Here is an 18,356-nt window from a genome sequence, read left to right as displayed (position 1 = left end):
TATACCCGAAGTCTCATTATAATGTATTACATGGTATGGGACTTTGCTCTGGGCATGGAAATTCTGTCGTTATTCGCGAATTGTCGTTATATCCGCAGTCGTTATTAGCGAATTGTCGTTATATCCGCAGTCGTTATTGGCGAAGTTTACTGTAGTTACATTGTAGAGGCCGAGCCAGTCTTTGCAGGGTCTGGGTCTGGCATCAAGATAGCTAGCTGGTGAGGGTGACAACTAGTAGATCTACTTGGCCCTTTTACTGTACTTGCAGAAGTCGGGACAAAGGCACTTCGGTGTCTCCCGCTTCTGGGCCGGCATGGCCCATACTTCATGCGTGAATGTTCCTGTTGTTGTTATGTCTACTGTGTCTTGCCGCTACTCCGGCTTTGGCCGTGACCACGATGTCTCTCCCCCTTTTCTCCTTTATCCTTTCCTTTCTCTTTTTGCTAAAAGCTTTCTTCTCACCGTGACCACGATTTTTCTTCTTTTTCTTCTTTTTCTCCTTTATTCTTTTTCTTTCCTTCTTTTCTCTTCTTCCTTTGCCGAGAGCCTTCTGTTCCCATATTTTCTTTCCATTCGTGTCCCCATTCCTGGGTTACTTCCTGGGGAACGGTCCTTTATTTTTTCAATGTACCTCCGCCCCGTGCTATTATTGGAGACGTTCCTTTATTGGAGACTGTTCCATTATTATTTCAACCTCATTTCAGAGGCTTGTTGCCATGCCAAATTCATGTCAGACACACACATTTCAGGGTTTTTTCGCCGGTACAGATAATGAATTTACACAGTGTTCTTATAATGGAGACTGAGCACTTTATTCTTTGAATGCCGCCCCAAGGTGTTCTATTATTGGAGACGTGCTATTACTGGAGACTGTGCTTATATTAGAGATAACACGGACCGGTAGTTCCATCATGTGACTCAGTCACTGCATCCAATCCTGCATGATTCATGATAATATTATGGCAAAGCATTCTGCTTCAAACGCACTGTGTGTATGTGTGTGTGTGTGTGTGCGTGCATGCATGCATACACCCCCACTGTACAAGAAGCCTTCACAACACCACAACCATGACTTTGTAATAACCCAATACTAATATAGACTGAGTGTGCTGCACAGAGCAGTATTATCATGGTAGATCGCTATCCAAGAAAGGTGCACAAGAGGCAAGAAAGCAAGCTATGACGAACACAGGCCAGCTGCAGCTGCCATCAGTTCCAACGAATACCAGTTGAATACTGTACAGAAGTGCTGTACCAAGCCAGCAAAGGTGGCCAGCGAGTAGTCCATGGTTTCACGCGATTGGTGTTGTGAATAAACCCGCTCTCAGGTAAAATACCGGTACTTTACTACTCCCAGGCGACTTAGAACGAGCACAGTTGAGTGTTGCACTAAGACTAGTAAGAAAGAACAACTGATTGGCATCGCGTGGCGTACAGAAAACAGAGAAGTAGCAGCTACAAGTGAACTGCAAAATGGGTACTAGTAAGGCGTCGACGAGTAAAGTCAGAACGTTAAAAACTAACAAAACAAAAACAGGCCGCCAGCAGCTGTAGGTAGAAAGACGACACGGACGAAGAGAAAATTAGAACGATCAGCTACTGTAGAACGCGTTTAGCCTATAGGAATTCGAATAAACACTGACATACTTTGGAGGTTATGTGAAGAAAGCCGTTGCAGATAGCGACACAGTAATTCTGCATTCCGCCTGCACACCGGATTTTCTAATGGCAGATTCAGCTAATCGTATATGCGGCTAAAAGGCACTACACTATTCGCCGTCAGCACTGAAGTGCAAACAAACGACGGGGTTAAAACTCTGTGGAAACGCACGGAAAGCTTGTAACAAGCGGCACGCAGATATAATCACCGGAAGAAGAACAAATGTTGGCAAGGATGTCGCACTCGTCTCTGCTAGGTAGGCCCGAGGTTCCAGCGGCAGTAATAGTACAGCAATGGATTGCAAGTTGCTAGAAATGATACTAACTGTCGGTTGGGTCGACGGAAACAACGCGAGACGTGTCAGAATGAACGTCAGCATCATCTCGTGCTCTGCTTGCCTCAGCTGCTGCTTCCGTGGCGCGAGTAAGATCCACTGCTTGCGAGGCTAGACCCTGAGATTCAGCAGACGAATTTAACTGAACAGCCGCCAATTGCGCACCCACGTCCTCTGCGGATGATACAGATCCGTTAGTCACCGTGTGGCTTGAGGACACGGCAGAAACGGACTGCCCAGAGCCGCACCCAAGCTCTAGTGAAGATGGCGAGGCTAGGTCATCGTCGGTGGCAGCGTGTTCTCGTTCCTCGGCGTGTGCCTGTGTCCGCAAAGCAGTGGATTCCGTGCAGGCAGTGCCGTCAAGTACTGCCATGTTCGTGGAAACGGTACTGGATAAATCGCATACCCGCCGACCTTGATGAGCAGCGTCAGTAGCTGTATCGGAAGTAGCCATGTGCTCCGTCGTTGTCGCACTAGTGCTGCACGATGGTGTCGATACTCCCGTACCTGGGCTACTTCTGTTAGGATACGCTGGACCTGAGGCCGACTGACTCTGTTCTGCAGGATGGCTTGCTGGCGCTCGACTAGTATCTGGAGCACTAGATGTCCCGGAACCGGTGTGCGTCACAGCCAACCGACTGTTGCCCTCTTCGCCAGTTGCTGCAGCAAGCGCAAGAAGCGTGGGTGCTGTGCTGGCAGAGGTTCCATTGTCATTTCCTCTGTCGGCAGCAGAGGACTGCGGGCGCGATTGCGGAGCGCTCGCCCCGGGCGGTGACCAAGAACGAGCGGCGAAGAAGTGATCGCGCTGCGCCATCATGGCGGGTTCGTTGAACGGGTTTCGGGTGAAGTCCTCCGATGGCGGCTCCTCTGAATCTACGCGCACCACCCGGTATCCGCCTTCACCGAACGGAGAGTCACGACTACCAGCCGTGCCGCTAGTGCTCGTAGCTGGTAAGCGCTCCCCCGTTGCAGGCAGTGTTGCTTCTTGCTCGGCAGAAAGCGTCGTCGCGGACACTGATGACGAAACACCTGCTTGGACGTGATTCCGGGAATTACTCCCTTCACCAGCAGCAGCACCACCAGCAGCAGCTGCAGCACCGCCACTAGGAGATGGAGTATGGCCCCCTGTGGAGCTACTGGGACTGGCCTGTCCAACAGAGGATACGTGCCAGTGGCTGGACGAACCAGGCGCCACACCTGAATGCTGGTCTAATCGGGCAGCGGACAGTCCAGGCGTGGAGAGCGCCGACACAGCCGCTTCCAAGTCTAGCCGCTCGCCACTTACATGTACCTTGGTTTGCGACGACGTCGGCGTGACAAAATCAGAGCGCCTGGGACTAAGTGGAGGGTGTCCGCCAATGGGAGTCGAAGGGACGGACGAGAAAGAGCCGGTGCGACGGAGAGCATTCTCTGGCCACTGGCGAGAATCATTGCCATGCTGCTGAGAGAGCTTATCCAGGCGAGCCTGCGTTGGAGGAACAGAAACACAGCAATGGGTAGCAGCAGCAGAAAGACAAAGTCAGTGGTGAACAAAGGAGAACGGGGTACCATTTAACAGTCTTTCCAGGGTACGGAGAAGGAGAGAGAGAGAGAGAGAGAGAGAGAGAGAGAGAGAGAGAGAGAGAGAGAGAGAGAGAGAGAGAGAGAGAGAGAGCGAGAGAGAGAAAGAGAGCGAGAGAGAGAGAGAGAGAGTAAGTTACATTTATAAAGACAGGTAAGTCTAACAAATGAGGACTGAGACCTCTACAACAGGGTTTTTACGCCTGAAAGCAGGTGCATGATTTAACAAGCAGGTTGTCAGTCTAGATTTTATGCGCAGATGGAGAAAAAGCGCAGAATTTTGTAATGAGATGAAAAGCAGAAATAATAAGAAATAATAAGAAAAGATGAAATGAAAGCCTGCTCACAACCCCGCCCAGCCTTGCGAACTGGGTATGGTGGATTAAGAACCCGGTTCAACGCTCGAGCAAGCGCTCTCCACTCAAGGTGTTCACAGCAACTGATAGGAACTCATATGGGGAAATTATAGAAAAGAAATAATAAGATAAAGAGAATAAATTTCAACGCACCTCAATAAACGGAGCCCCACATACAGTACCTCAGAAAAGTGGATCTTCCGACCAGTGTTTTTGTTGACGTCGCAACCAGATGATGTAGCTGCTTCGCAGAGACGTCTTACTGCACAAATTACAAATAAATTTTATTCTTCGATTAGAAAGCCCAAGCGCTTTCAGAGCCCTCCGAAGAGAGTCCGGGATGAAACCACGCACACCTACCTCAACCGAAAAAGAAACGACCTGCCACCCGTTTGCTCGGCATTGATCGGCCAGATCCGCATACCGCCTGTCCTTCCGCGAGTTACTGACACTGAATCTGTCCTCAGCACAAACTGTCAACTCCATCCAGAATACAATCCTACGACTCGTAGAGTACAGAACTATATCTGGTCTTAGGGTGGTAAGTGCAACACAGCTAGGGAAAGAAATCTTTGCACTAACTGAGTCGACAAGAAGTTTCCAGTCTGAGGCCGCTGACAGGAGATCAGTCGTAACCAACTTTCGTCTGGGCTGAACGCGAACTGGCTTCTCTCCCGCCTTGCAAAACGAGATGAAGTCAAGCTCATTTGAATTTTCGGTTTGTACGGTGTTTGCAGCAGTGCGGATTCGAATCTCCTCACGCATGTTCCTGACGATGACCCCGAGTACGTTGTCGTGCCTCCAGGTGTAACGTCCCTGGTCCAGCGCTACGCGACAAGCGCCAAGCACGTGGCGCGTAGTACAGGCCCAGGCACGGCACAAACTACAGTACGGATCCACTACGGTGTTTCCCCAACGGCGTAGGTTCGTCGGAGAAGGGGAGAGAGAGAGAGAGAGAGAGAGAGAGAGAGAGAGAGAGAGAGAGAGAGAGAGAGAGAGAGAGAGAGAGAGAGAGAGAGAGAGGGGGACTGGCAATATGACCATGTGGAGTACAGACCAGTACGCTCATACCCTATTGCTAGACCCGTGGGTTCGTGCCTTTGGACACGAGGAACGTGCCCATTCAGCATATAGAAAAGGGCACTTGCAACTTCAACGTAAAGTCCGGCTATCCCACAGACTAAATCCATGCACACTGATTTACCTGCTCGGCTAAAGAGACTGGCGTACCATCAATAGCCACCTGCATCACAACACAAGTACAGTCATGCAAGATGTATTGTCAGGAAGAAAGCAACCCTATCTATCGACTGTCAAGCACCAGATTACTAGTATAAAAGAACCTCCCATAGTTGCCACCTGTCAATAAAGGACAAGTCTCGACTAAGGACACCTTCATATCCAGAACACAAATATTGAGAAAGATGGATGTCGTATGGCTGACAAAAATCCAATTCTTTTGAACTTTCAGGCCCAATGCAAGAGGAGACTCCCCACAAACACTGGTGTGAAGTGACTACACTATGCTGATTTTGTTCAACTTGCTGCTCCGTACCATTCGAGGAAAAGAAGCATGTTTGTTTGCAAGTCCAAATGTCGGAGCCTCCAGCAAAACGTTTGTAAGAAGCAGCCGATAGTGCATGTACATGTAGTTCTAGGTCAAAGGAGAATTATGTATACATGTAGTCTGCTGTATGAGACTCGTTTCGGAGTGCTGTTTACTGAAAAACTTCAAAATAAAAGGACCTATCTGAGCCAGTATCATTGGCTGCAAAAATGAAAATAAGGTGAATTACTTTGGACACTATGTGGCCTAACATGGCCTTCCAAAGCAGACTGAACAGGGCTATGTTACGCCCCTGCCCCCCCCCCCCCCCCACACACACAACCATTGAAACCTACATACATTGCACACACACTCACACACAATTTACACTCGTCACTTACGACATTGACGCAATGCGGCACCATAGCCAGTGCTCCGACTCGATAACCGCGACGCTGGGCAAACGGGTTTGCTGAGGAGAAACGCAACGAATAACGACAGCAGCAGCACACTCAGGCGAAAGCCACATCTTGCGTTACCATGGCAACACAACCCTATAGAAGACCATCCTCAGCAATGGCCTACGGCCTGAGTGTTTGGAACATGACTACATACATGCAGGGGTCACATTGCAAAATTACCCAAACGAGATTATCATTCACTCGCATGACAAACCACATTTTTTGGTTTGTTTTCTACATGGCTCACATGTTCTGCTGGTTAAAGTTGGAGAGACAACAAGATAAGAACAGCAAAGAGGAGCAAACAAAATAAAATACAGACACGAATGTACAGCACGGGCTGCTATGAATGCAGCTGTGTCAAAGAACTAGCTCGTCGCACACATCTCTACATCAGGACCAGGGAGTGGTATAATACTACCCCTGGTTAGTACCAGGCCAGTGATCTAAGCGCACAACTGCAGGATCGATTTACACGACACGATGGGTGGCATATCACATGTGTGAAGAGCAGTGGGGAAACATCATGTGACTATTTCCCAGTAAAGACAGATCATGTGACTATTTCCCAGTAAAGACAGATCATGTGACTACCGTATTTTTCGGAGTATAGTGCGCACCTTTGTATCACGCGCACCCCGAATCTTCATTGGCAGTGCGCACTTCAATCTTCATTGATGTACATGCATTTCATATTCGGAGCATAGTGCGCACCTGCGATTTAGGGCCTAAAATAGCACATCTAAAGTGCGCACTATACTCCGGAAAATACGGTTTTTCCCAGTAAAGACAGATCATGTGACTATTTTCCAGTAAAGACAGATCATGTGACTATTTTCCAGTAAAGACAGATCATGTGACTATTTCCCAGTAAAGACAGATCATGTGACTATTTTCCAGTAAAGACAGATCATGTGACTATTTCCCAGTAAAGACAGATCAGGTGACTCCTTCCCCGTAAAGACAAGTCATGTGACCATGTTCCAGTATATCAGCCAGCACATGTGACAAGTCGATGCAAGTACCCGGTATGCATGTACTTCCACTTCACATGCCCATCGCTGAAGCGATGATAGCGAATAAGCTATGTTAGACATAGCAACTTGTGCTGGGATTGCACCATTCAGCAGCACGCACACAGGCGCGCACGCACGCACACACACGCGCGCGCGCGCACGCACACACCCGCCCACCCACCCACACACCCACTTGACTCGACCGCATGCTGCCAGACACCAGAAGCACATCTCTCCTACTCACCAGCCAGCTGCAAGTGCCGTAGCTGGCCCAGATCGGACAGAGCTGCCAACTCCGTGTGCGATGCCACAAGATTGTGGTCTATGAATATGCTACGCAGCTGTGTGAACGCTTCCAAACCTACCAAAAGCAGAAGTAGAAGGCAACGCAGCAAGATAAATGAAACTGAGGACGGTCAAAGGTAGTGCTAGAGCACAACAAACTATATACTGTAAAATCAGAAACTTTCGGTGGTGTTTTATTTTTGGTAACTTCGGTGCCGAAATTTTTACCGAAAATAAAACGCACCGAAAATGTCGGTACTGTACTGATACCCTGACCCGGAAAACGGGTTCACCGAACCGCCGATTTTGAAGAATACCGAAAATATTACACCACGGAAATTTCTGCTTTTACAGTACAATGGAACTCACTTAGAATACACAGGCAGTTTGACCGGTCAAAGAGGGCAGAAGAGACGGGGACTGAAGGGAACGCCCAACGGGGACACCGGACAATGCACACTCGCAAAGCCAGACATACCAGTGAGAGTTTTCAGGCGATTGTGCCCAAGGTTGAGCTCGTGAAGTGGCCGAAACTCCTGATCACACACAACACAACAGCAAGACTGAAAATGAGTTTACTAAACTTTACATCATGCTCACATACGCTGTCCTTCAAAACAACCGAATGGTTGCTTATCAGACCATATGTGAAGAATGCCAAGAAAAGTTGATAAGTAACTGTTACTTCAGCTGTGACAGAAGACAATAGGCATGCCCAGTTGGTATTGTCCATGTGCGACACGGACAGTTGTGCTCAATCAATACCTACAGTCCATTTCAAAACTATAGACGCGCAGTGTTTTTGAAATATTTCAAAATTGGTTGGAACTTTTTGAGAATAGTTTTCGGAATATTGCTCAGGTCCGCTCCACAATTGCTCTCATAAAGTTTCTAAACGATTGGATAACAGACGCCCAATTTGGAAAAAATTATGCACAAAGTGATCACAGATTTTATGTGGTATAGATGCTGGCATAACGGTTTTTGCCTAGGTACGCGTCTATAGTTTTGAAATGGACTGTACAGCACTGATATAGTACATGCATCAACAGTCTACAGAGGTGGCAAGTGAAACCTAGCACCTGCTCAAGTGTAGCCTGGTGCACATAGCAGGCACCTCCGTCCTAGCACAAAACCGTGCGAATCAACAGGCGGAGTTACATTCGTCACCACTGTAGGCAAGTACACATGTACACATACGCACACACCTCATCATCAGTGCCAGGCTTGGCAGAAGGGCAAGGCGCGAGGCAGCAGAGAAAACAGTGCACAACACATGCGCTGCGAGACGTACCTGTTTACAGGCTGTTAGCGTCGAGATCTGATTATGGGCAAAATTGGCTTTCTTCAGATGTCCCACGCACAGCAGATCGAAGTCGAGACTTTGGATCATGTTGAAGCTAAAGTTTGCCTGGAAAACAAACGCACAACACAGAGATATCGATATCAGCCACAATTCACGGAAAGCTCCTTATACGGTGCATCCAGTAAGTGATAGTGTGAGATTGAAAATCGTGGAGTAGACTTCCTAAACTGATTCACAATAGATAATAGTATCAAATGCAACGCCTGATATGGTGAGAAAGACGTGCAATGTCAGCGACACGGTCGCCATAGTACCTCTTGCAGCGCTGGCAGCAGTCTCAGCGAGTCGTCCAGGGCCGTGATGCGATTGCGGCTGACATCCAGGTGTGTGAGATGCGTCCACTGTTGCATCACCGGCCGATCAACGGTCAGCGACACGATCGAGGAGTGCCGCCAGCTGTCGACACCGCTGGATGACAAGCTAGTCGACACTGCCGAAGGACCACGTCGCTCGATGGCAGCGTCTTCGAGTACAGACTACACGAGAAGGTAAAGCCAAGACACAGTAAGAGAGCAAGATCGATATTGGCGCACCATTGGGCGGCCATAGATTCATTAGAGAGCCCCTACCACCACCACCACCACCACCACCACCACCAAAGGCAAGTGAAACTATAAATGGGTATCAGTCATGGAACAACATGGAACACGCACAGCTAGACATAACACCACGATCAAAGGGTCGGATCTGGTTACACTAACGGCCAAATCGCTTTCTATTCTGCTCCTGAACACTGGCTCAAGGAATCCAAGTAGCTAAACAATAAAAGTCAACAAGCTGCTTCTCTGGGTCAAGAAGAGCGACTCACGAAAAGGCAGTGGATAGTGCACAGAAAAAGCAGTGTGAATTACCTTCAAAGAGTTCAGGTTGTGGTGCATACCGAGGCGGCGTACTTGCTGGCACACTGTCGACAGTCCCTCAAGAAGTGCAAGGGGACATGTATCAATCTACACACCATGTGCAAGGAGAGACAGCAAACAGTAAAATTTAATTGCACACCAGCAACACCAACAACTAGGTCGAACGTTGCACGGTTACAACTTACATGCATAGTTATTTTGCAAACTACAACCCAACCGTATACAAACCAGGAAACGTATTCTAAGATTCGCTGAGGTGATTGGCTTTGAAAAGGCAGTTTGTAGGCACCGGCGGACTATGCTCGAAAAGGTGGCAGATTCTGCTCGAAAAGCAGTGAATTGGCAGAACCATACAAACCTTATGGCGGGCAATTCCTCAAATTCTGAGATTCTGATTATTCTGATTAATTATTCTGAGGTCTACTTACATTCAGTAAACGCAGCGAGCGGAACTGAGCCAGGCTGAATGGCATGTTACAGGACGACGGATGGCCAGCAGGTACAGCTATACTTAGCGCTTCCAGCTGATTGATGAAGCTGTAGAGATGGCTAAGGTCGGTGGCACCACCGTCAGTGTTGTCTGCACAGTGCAAAGCAAGTCATGGTTCGCAGCAGAACACTAAATCAAATTTCCAGACTTCTTCCGAACCACTTTTCCACGACAGGTCTGGACTGAAGCAATCACAATTTTTCGCGCAATGCATTGTAGTGCATAGGCTAGTGTACAGACTATTGTAACTCACCAAACAAATAGGTATCGCGACAACTAATACGCCGTTGGAAAGGTCTCTAGCTGAGCTTTCCAGGGATATAACCAGGGATATAACCAGGGATATAACCAGGGATATAACAAGGGATATAACCAGGGATATAACCAGGGATATAACCAGGGATATAACCAGGGATATAACCAGGGATATAACCAGGGATATAACCAGGGATATAACCAGGGATATAACCAGGGATATAACCAGGGATATAACCAGGGATATAACCAGGGATATAACCAGGGATATAACCAGGGATATAACCAGGGATATAACCAGGGATATAACCAGGGATATAACCAGGGATATAACCAGGGATATAACCAGGGATATAACCAGGGATATAACCAGGGATATAACCAGGGATATAACCAGGGATATAACCAGGGATATAACCAGGGATATAACCAGGGATATAACCAGGGATATAACGGTCTTTGCGACAAGAAATATGTTTAAAGTACTAAGTTAGTACACAAGACGATCCGCATGATGAGCATATCACTAAGTACACAAGACGAGCCGCATGATGAGCATATCACTAAGTACACAAGACGAGCCGCATGATGAGCATATCACTAAGTACACAAGACGAGCCGCATGATGAGCATATCACTAAGTACACAAGACGAGCCGCATGATGAGCATATCACTAAGTACACAAGACGAGCCGCATGATGAGCATATCACTAAGTACAAAAGACGAGCCGCATGATGAGCATATCACTAAGTACACAAGACGAGCCGCATGATGAGCATATCACTAAGTACACAAGACGAGCCGCATGATGAGCATATCACTAAGTACACAAGACGAGCCGCATGATGAGCATATCACTAAGTACACAAGACGAGCCGCATGATGAGCATATCACTAAGTACAAAAGACGAGCCGCATGATGAGCATATCACTAAGTACACAAGACGAGCCGCATGATGAGCATATCACTAAGTACACAAGACGAGCCGCATGATGAGCATATCACTAAGTACACAAGACGAGCCGCATGATGAGCATATCACTAAGTACACAAGACGAGCCGCATGATGAGCATATCACTAAGTACACAAGACGAGCCGCATGATGAGCATATCACGGCACTAAAGCCACATCAAAATGATCATGGTGAAACCGGAATTGAGACCGTCTGCAGAGGCAAAGGTTTGCCCATTTCCAACATCAGTCTCGGTCTCGCTCTGTCTGTCTGTCTGTCTGTCTTTCTCCCTTGTATGTGTGTGCATGCATGTGTGTACTTCCTCCGCGTCATCGAAATTGTCGCAGTTTGACTAGTGACTTGTCACTTGTTGCTGACAACTCCATAAGCTAAGCCATTCAAAACGTATTACACAGTATGATAGTCTGAAGACTAGAGTAACGTTCCAGGACAGTTGGACTGAGAGTTTTCATGCAGAGATGAAGTCCTCGTCGCCGCTGATGTCAATGGACGCACAAATATCGTTCCGAAATATTTCAAGGAAGGTTGAAAGTAACTTCTTTGGTCGCACCTCATCTCAAATGCTTTGACTTTCTCCACAGGACAAGAGCTGCTATGCTTGTCTAGCTCTGGATGATTTCTACTTCACCGCCAACGAAGCCTAGTAAGAATACATGATCGTTGCGAGGTTGGTTGATTACCGTCGGCGGAATCACCTCGAACTTGAAATGAACTTTTTTTAGCCGTGGCATGCCCATTTATTTTAGTTGTGTGGTCACAGCTCATGCAGGTAAGTGTACTATCACGTCCAGCGCGCCCTCCTTTTCAGCATCACTGGTATACCATGGTACGGCACCTGCGCGTGTATCACTAGCACTACGTGTAGAGTCTACACGGCTCTTGCAGGTACAATCATGTACTGAGTGTCTCAGCCAGAGCGACAAATTTTATCGCTGTTGCAGGCATTTAGTTTGCTGACCCCTCGATGTATCTCCAAGCGCTGCCACTTGTTCCACGAAGTCATTCTCACCCCAGCTAAGGTAAAACAGCGATGAGGCTTGAGTGAATGGCCATAAGCACGAGAAATGTGCAGGCTGCAATGCCTGACTGATCTCAGCGAGTCGAAATTACCATCGCAGCGACAACAGCGAAGAAATTGAATCTAGTTCAAAAATTCCAGCTTCCAATAACAGAAAATAGAACTTTGCCGTCACCCTATACTGATGACTATCGCCTATGTCCGATTCCTTGCCTCTGGTACGAGTGCTGGTGAGTAAATACCCCGTTTTATATCAAAAGTCAAACTGCGACAATTTCGATGACGCGGAGGAAGTACATGTGTGTGTATGCATATGTGTGTGCATGTATGTGTGTGTGTCCATGTGTGTGTGTGTGTGCATAATTATGTGTCTATCTGTGTCTTTAAGAGATAAAACTAACCTCCATCCGCCATTGGTAGCTTTAACCGTTTGCAAATGCAGAACATCTCTGTTGGTGTGTACTGAATGGGCCGGCGATTCGAGAGAATAACTTCACCTGAAAATGAGCACATCAGTCACCAGAGCAAATTCCAACAGATTGAAATACACTCATGCACACAGCCATGGACCATCCACGTCCACACACCATGCGGTGGAACGGATGACAGAATTGCACAGTGGATCGCAGGACACCACAGTTAACACACTTGTTGCTGCTGTGCACAACACAATTACACATCCAAGCACCGGAGTCAACACACAATGAAAAACTCAACGAAAACACCGTACCTTCTTCGAAAGCACGCCTGGCAAGTCGCTTTGCAACTTGAATGACATCCTGAATAGGCAGTAAGAGATCAGAAAGATGCACAGCACGTTACGCATGCATACTGTAAACAAACCCTGCCTTGCACACTGAGGGTGTCAGATGAGTTGAGCACGCGCACAATCGGATAGCAGCTGGGCCAGCATCCATCAGTAACCATCTCTGACATTGACTACTCGCGTGCAAAACGATATGTGCATGTACAGTCATTTGCCGGTTTTGAGACAGAAATCGTTAGAATTTCAACTCGCTATTAACCCACAACAACCCGGAGGTCGTTAACTTTAATTGAGGTTAAAATATCTGGTCTAATAGTAGTTCTAGCGAAGGCAGTGAGTACATTACTGCATTTCCCAAGACCAAGTAAGACTTACGTGGGACTGAACATCGAGAAACAACGACAAGACCTTGGACGTGGCCACTTCAAAATGACTACACAGAAAGCACACAACAAGATACATGTAATATCCATACTATCATGCCAGAAAAGAGAATGCAAGTCAGACAAATTCTGTGCTCAATGCTCATTTGGATTTCAATGCTAGCCACACTACTAGTACTCGTTGTGTCTTCCGCTGTCTGAGTGACTTTCCATACACCTAGCAACTGCTGGCATTCATTGGAGACTAATTATAGGTTAGTGCATGGCAGGGAGGGCCTTATGGCTTGTTAGTGCCCGACAGGTTAGCCTGAGGGCCGTAGGCCCGAGGGCTACCCTGAAGGGCACAAACAAGCCATAAGACCCTCCCTGCCATGCACTAACTATTTTAGAACGAGGTTACATGCATTATCTCACTTCCATTATGCTTGTGTACCATTATATTGGGTAGTTTTGTGGTTTGTGTGCAGAGAGACTTGGTGTGGTATGAAAGAATATTTTCTTCTGGTAAGTTATGGTAACTCAGCACCACTTAGGACTACTAAAAGTAGAATAGAAGTAAATGAAATGCTGGGCTCTTATTGCGAGCTGCATTCTTATTCATAGCTTGTGGAGCTATTTAGGGGCTTTGAGAGCCCCTTGTCGATACCTCTAATGACTTTGATCTTCGGTTTTTATAGGTTTCCGCAAGCTGTTGACAAAGGAATTTCGTACAGATAAAAGAATACGGGAGGCAAAAACCGTACACACTTCTGAAATGAGTAGCTTTTAGTAGTACACCGTACATTTTATGCAGAGTTCATTATCTGCACCGTACTATAATGCATACAGGGAGTTGTACGCACCCGTTTAGAGTATATTCAGCGGGCTTTAAACTAATCCAAGGCTCTCGACGTGTCATCAAGAGTAGTAAAATAACGATTGAGCGGGCTTTAAACTCTGATAAGGCCCTTGGCGGGAATGTAGCTGATTGGTCGTTTCCTGGACAACGAGACAGACCTCGTTCTAAATGAGTATAATGCTTTTCTTGCAGACAAAGAAAGGCCAGCATCCCACACAAATCCAAAAAACAATCTCGCTCTTTCGTCTGATACTCACGATTGAAATTTCAATTTATAAACCCAGTTTGAGCACTCCACGCCGGACACACAAGGCTTACCTGTTGACCAGCCGTTGCAGGTAATGCTCCAGGGCTTCTCGTCGAGACTCAATCACCTTCGGGTCAAGGTTACCCGTAAGGCGCTTGGGAGGTAGTAGGTCCTTGGCTATCCCATACCGCTGTACCAGCTGCAAGACAAAGACACCAAGGACAAGGAAAGCAAGCACTTTGAATGACACTGCCTCCATCATCCATCTATTCTATTACTGCAACACTCGTATCCAATTCACTCAGAGTACATAACGACCAAGAGTGAACAGCTCGTGCAAGCAGTGCTGACCTGATAGAATTTCAAGCTGAAGTCATTAGCGTACATTTCTATTTACTGTCTGCACTTCATGGCACATAATGAAAATAGTCAAAAACAAGGAAGAGAGGGTACACGCACCAAGTCAGAGTGGTCTGGTGGTGCCCCTCACCCTAGTGATAAACTCATCATATTCGGCTTTTTTTTTTGTTGCCAGGAAGTGCTATTCTCACTACTCTAGTGCTTGCTTAAAACAGGCTGGACCGTACAACGTGAACACCACACCACGTGGCGTGATTTTCCACCACCGATGGATCCGCACATAGCAAGACCATGCAGAGTCACACACTCTTGGGAAAGGGGGTAAAATTAGACTCTTGGTATTGGCTTGGCCATGCATGCTTCGTTTCTTGTGCATTCACCTCCCAGAAGCAATGATGTTCTTTCAGTACTTTTGTGTATTTTACTATACATGGTTTGTCTGAAGAGTAGTACTGTGATATGCTAGAGACATCTATACATACTTCGTACTAGATATAGCTGCAGCCTTATCCTGAGCGGTTTCGTTCTCCATGCGTGTAAAGGCTCTGCCCCCAGTGAATGGAGAATTATTCAAGCAACTGCTGCTACTTTCGTTGACATGTAGCTACATGACTATAATTATTATGTAGTAGAGTAGTGGTGGTAAACAAATAGGTGTGATCATAGAAACGGCTACAAGTATCTTTCAACACAGAGGAAACGCTACTCTACAGTCTAATAATAATAATAATAATAATAATAACACAGTTGCGCGTAATGGAACATTACTATTGTGCAACACTAATGTTCGGTTCGCTGCTGTCTTGATGAATCTTTCCGTTGTTCTAGTTCAGTATCATTAGTTGTAGACCATCGCACTCTACAGTCTACACACAATAATCTTGTGCGTTGAAGTGCTGCAAACATGAAGGATGAGCGGCCTAGGCCTGTTTCGGCTACTCACCTCCGTGTGGAGTTGAAAGAACTCGCTGTAGCGGCGCAGGACACACCAGTGATTCCACTGGGTCAGTACATTGATCTTGTACACCTAGAGCAAAAAAAGAAAGAGAAAGACAAAAGCAGTGCACATCGTATCAAAAATCATCACGTTTCCTCAACTCGAACACTCGGTGTCTTCCCTGCAAACACCAAACACCATCATATGCACATGCACAAAAAAACTCCGATTCACTACGAGACCAGTGCACAAACGTTCCACAATGCAGTATCATGCACCAGCCATAACAATGTTGTACTTGATTGGATGTTGCAATGCATCGAAACATGGTTTACCAATAATATAATTCTGTAAAATCGGAATATTTCGGTGGAGATTTATTTTCGGTAACTTCGGTACAGGTAATTTTTACCTAAAATAAAACGAGACCTAAAATTCAACCATGCCATGCCATACAGTGTGCAAAATGCATTTTCGGATCTGGAAAACTGGTTTACCGAAGTTTTCGCGCTACTGAACCGTTGATTTTGGGAAATGCCGAAAATATTACACCACCGAGAATTTCCGGCTTTACAGCAGGTGAGAGAAATGGTATCAGTGAGTGCGAGCAGCAGTACCCCCGCCTACCGTATTTTCCGGAGTATAAGCCGCACTTTGAACACTCAAAATTCACCCAAGAAAAGGGGCATATACTCCGATGATAAAACTAACAGTGATAAATAAAGTAGATGTCTGTATTTCGTGGCAAAAGGGGGGGGGGGGGGGGGTGCGGCTTACACTCCAGTGCGGCGTATACTCTGGAACATATGGTACTTCTGAACAGGATCATACACCAGTAGTCAGCTGCGACGACAGGCGGCACCTAATTTATTAGTTACATTGTATTGTCACAGGGCGTAAACACCATTAACTTGAAATTACCACCCGACTCTACCACTTGGCACAGCACATACATGTACTTTGTACTTGCCCTCGCCATACGCATTTGCTACCTTCAGCATTCTCACAGTGGGGGAACGATCATTTTTTTCTTTCTTTCTTAATGTGGTTCTCTTTTTACTCTTTGATCACCGTACACGTGGTGTTGCGTGTGAGATCTGGACTACCCTGGCCTAAGTTAGGACTGTTTTCAGAGGGCTGAAGTGTAACAGCTGCCTATTGTTGCCTATCAGTGTACATGATGTGTACATTCTAGAACATTTCCTTGATGACATTATTTGCTTTTTGAAGCATTTATACTTGGCGTTTGCCTCCACTTTGCTTCCTTGGTGGTAGCCTGATGACGGCCAAAGGACGAAACAGTTGTTATTTATTTTCTGCGCTGTAGCCGAGTGCCTGTGGTGGCGTGTTTAAGATGGAGGTATGCTCGACTATACAGGTACAGTGGAGCCCACTTAGTACGTTCTCTGATAAGACAAGCGCTTGCTTAGTACGGACATTGCTCGGAGAGCACGGATGTGTTGTACGGAAATTGTTCGGAGCACGGATGTGTTGATCCATACTAGACCATAGCGAAGTATGTTGGGATATGAACTAGTATACTAAGTACACTTTCCTGCGTCAAGGGGGGGGGGGGGGGGGGTGCATCTTATCAGACCTCTACTGTAACTACAAATTTTTCTACCAACAGGCGTGTAGCCACCGCCTTTGGAGGTGGACCGGCAGAAGGGAGGTCAGGGGGCTTCGGGAAATTTTTTAAATTAGGGTGCAAAATCCGGCATTCTGGGCCCTTTCGGCCGTGGTCGGGCGAAAAAGTGGTCCGGCCAAAGCCGGACCGGCCTGACCGGCTGCTACGCTCCTGACCAATTATATCAGCAATGCTCAATCGAGTCGGTGCCATGGAGAAATCAATGACACAGGAAGCCAGTCGTTCATGCTTAATCAGCCTGAATATGGCTTTACCCGCATTGAGAATACCACTACTGAGCACTTCGTTGCACATGTGAACATTTTTGCTGATCTGGCTCTCTCATCAGATTTTTCCAATGTAAAAATTGGTGCATGCACAACACGCACCAGTACTTCACTTTTCATTCATTTCAATCATACACATCTTTTTCTCCCCCTTCAGCACTATTCTCTCAGAAGTACAAAGATGATGTAAACTCACAACGTGTGTGGACGGTTGCTTCACGATCTCAGCCTCGCGAATTACGACATGACGAACACGATTTTCCTGATCTTGGTCATGCCAAGTACTGCTAGCACCTCGTTCTGTTCTGGTAGTAACCCTGGAAGCTCTCAGGGAAGTCATCATAGCACACTCATACCAAAAGCGAGCTCAAGACTCTGCACTGGCCCTCCTTTTGGACTTTTTCTTTATCAATTCAGCAAAACGTCAAACTGACTTGCATGAACACTATCGTGGAAAATACACGGTTTTGATGGATTTGCTTGCAAGTACAGTAATTGCATACCCGCGACCGCGTACCGCGTACTTGTACCGCGGGTGTAGGTCTACCATGTAGTTGTGTGTACCGCGTACCGGCCGACGCACGCGATCGCAGGGTGCGAAGTGCATGCTCTCACTCAGCTTTTTTTCTTTTTTCTTTGACGTCACTCTCGACGTGTATTACTATGTATAATAATATTCATGATTATGTACATGCTGGTCATTATTATGATCATGACATCATGCAT

At 46.8% G+C, this 18,356-nt stretch overlaps 1 protein-coding gene across 1 annotated transcript; it reads right to left on the bottom strand.

Annotated features, from left to right (window-relative positions):
- Positions 1-1,101: 1,101 nt before the first annotated feature.
- On the bottom strand, positions 1,102-18,094 carry LOC135818550 (nischarin-like). Its single transcript, XM_065331949.1, has 15 exons — positions 17,827-18,094; positions 15,723-15,806; positions 14,491-14,618; positions 13,327-13,384; positions 12,916-12,964; positions 12,587-12,682; positions 9,873-10,024; positions 9,436-9,531; positions 8,839-9,060; positions 8,513-8,629; positions 7,697-7,754; positions 7,178-7,294; positions 5,858-5,928; positions 5,115-5,153; positions 1,102-3,459 (listed from the first exon to the last, which is right to left on the bottom strand). Exons 1-15 carry the CDS (start codon positions 17,971-17,973, stop codon positions 1,981-1,983), a joined length of 2,913 nt encoding a protein of 970 aa, XP_065188021.1. The 5' UTR covers positions 17,974-18,094; the 3' UTR covers positions 1,102-1,980.
- Between the last annotated feature and the right edge of the window lie 262 nt (positions 18,095-18,356).

The sequence above is a fragment of the Sycon ciliatum genome, chromosome 5 (assembly GCF_964019385.1).
Source record: "Sycon ciliatum chromosome 5, ocSycCili1.1, whole genome shotgun sequence".
Taxonomy (NCBI): Eukaryota; Metazoa; Porifera; class Calcarea; order Leucosolenida; family Sycettidae; genus Sycon; species Sycon ciliatum.
Note: the sequence above shows the minus strand (reverse complement) of the source record. Positions and strands in the feature narration are given on the sequence as shown.

Excerpts from the sequence above, each read along its gene's own strand:
- LOC135818550 (XM_065331949.1), bottom strand. The coding sequence starts at position 17,973 with ATGATGACTTCCCTGAGAGCTTCCAGGGTTACTACCAGAACAGAACGA. Across the intron at positions 14,619-15,722 it reads TCTTTCAACTCCACACGGAG|CTGGTACAGCGGTATGGGAT; the intron begins GTGAGTAGCCGA and ends TTTGTCTTGCAG. Across the intron at positions 13,385-14,490 it reads CTGCAACGGCTGGTCAACAG|TCATTTTGAAGTGGCCACGT; the intron begins GTAAGCCTTGTG and ends CTTTCTGTGTAG.